Source organism: Sinocyclocheilus anshuiensis, unplaced genomic scaffold (assembly GCF_001515605.1).
Source record: "Sinocyclocheilus anshuiensis isolate Anshui unplaced genomic scaffold, SAMN03320099.WGS_v1.1 scaffold415, whole genome shotgun sequence".
Classification (NCBI taxonomy): Eukaryota; Metazoa; Chordata; class Actinopteri; order Cypriniformes; family Cyprinidae; genus Sinocyclocheilus; species Sinocyclocheilus anshuiensis.
The window spans coordinates 296,107-298,009 of NW_015552655.1; the positions used below are offsets into that span (position 1 = coordinate 296,107).

At 33.1% G+C, this 1,903-nt stretch overlaps 1 protein-coding gene across 1 annotated transcript in view; it reads right to left on the bottom strand.

The window, feature by feature from the left end:
* Positions 1-1,018, bottom strand: part of sspo (SCO-spondin) — a 95,431-nt gene extending 94,413 nt beyond the window's left edge. The window contains 2 exon segments of the mRNA XM_016458678.1: positions 559-768; positions 966-1,018. Coding sequence (XP_016314164.1) covers positions 559-768; positions 966-1,018 — 263 coding nt within the window.
* Positions 1,019-1,903: the final 885 nt, after the last annotated feature.

The window sequence follows — 1,903 nt, forward strand, 5'->3', positions numbered from 1 at the left end:
CGTAAATTGACACTCCCAGAATTCCCTGCATGACGCTTCATATTTGTGTTTTTTTTGTTGAAATAACATGTTTTTTCTTTGTTGTTTCTTATCAGTTGTGTACATTAGGGTTTTTCTTATCTTATCATCTAATGTTGTTAAATGAATGTTTATTGCATTATTTCAGAATCATGTGTGTCACCATGATGGGGTTTAGTGTTTGTGTGAATGACACTGTGCACCTTCTATATAAAAGTATTGCCCTCCTCAGCTCGTAGAAAAGCTGTTTGTGATGAGCTTTGGTTCATCATGTGACTTTCTCATCACCAGCAGTTTTTGGTGGTTATCAGTGCATTACAATGGTTCAAAACAGATATTAACACTTCAATATGTTGGTTTATTAACATTACATCAGTTAATGAAATACGGTATTTTATTGTGAATTTAAGTTAAGTCTGTAAAACCTAAAATGTTGCTACCATATTTTTTACGGTGAAGTTCTGGCAACCACAGCTGCCGGTATTTTACCGTAAATGTCACAGATTTTTTTTCAGTGTGGGATACTGATGTTTTCCTCACTTGAATATGTAACAGGAAGCTTTAGGTCCCTGTCTCTTGTAATAAACTGCGATGCCGTCGTCTCCTCCGTGTTCGTGCCTCATTCGCTCCACATCCAGCCTCCAGCCCTGAGTGTTGAACTGATAGACGGCAGAACATTCCACCTCACGCTGAACATGGGGGGACACCAACCTCTCCACCTTCTCCTCCACCACACGTTCACACCAGTGCCTGAATCAAAGAAGAGTTCATCAGTGACCAATGAGATTATAATGAATTTTACAGTTCCTGTGCTAAAGTTACTTAGTATTAGGGGTTTGTTTAAATCACTAACCCTAAGATTAACTAAGCGAACAAACAAATGGTACAATTTAAAAATGTGAAATCATTTGTATTTTTTAATGTTAGGCTGTAGTAAAACATCTCACCCCATGACCACGACCAGATTAAACCCCAGCAGAGACACGAGCATAAACTTCATTGTGTCTCTGAAGAGCTGACGTTCTTCACCATCAAGTCAAGAAACTGCAATTAAAGAATTAATTAAATTATCTGAGGACGAAATGAAAATATTTATTTATATCTAAACGATACAGTAAACTTAATATATACTAAAACCAGTAAGAAATATGGACACATGATAGAATTTGTTTCTCATATGCTTAAGCTTGTTTATAAGCTTGAAATTAGTTTAAAAGACCATTTTAAGTGTGCCTAAACACCAGTGCTGGGTAAGTTACTCTAAAAAAGTAATTGATTATTAGTTACTAATTACATCTTCAACAGTGTAATTAGATTACTGTACAAATTACTCTCTCCAAAAAGTATTTAATTACGTATTACTAATTACTTTCTAAATCCTATATCAAACTCGACAAGTTAATGATACAAGGATAGACATGAAACAGTTCTTTTAATTCTTTCAAATAAATAATAGATAACTACATAAATGATTCTGGTCACACTTTAGATTAGGGTCCAATTCTCACTATTAACTAACTATTAACTTTTGCCTCAATATATTCCTAATTACTGCTTATTAATACTTAGTAAAGTAGTTAAGTTTAAGAATTGGGTAGGATTAAGGATTTAGAATAAGGTCTTGCAGAATAAGACATTGATATATGTTTTTTAAGTAATAATAAACAGTCAATATCCCAGTAATATTCATGCTAATAACCAACTAGTTAATACTGAAAACTGGACACTAAAGTGTTACCAATATTCTTATTAACTCACCAAAGTATTTAAAGTGAGAAGGGTATACCATAAAAAGCATGCATTTTATGGTTAGACTTTAAATTTTTATGTTAAATCCACTATTGTTTATAAATGTTCTACAGTCTATATACAGAAGTAAGTTGTT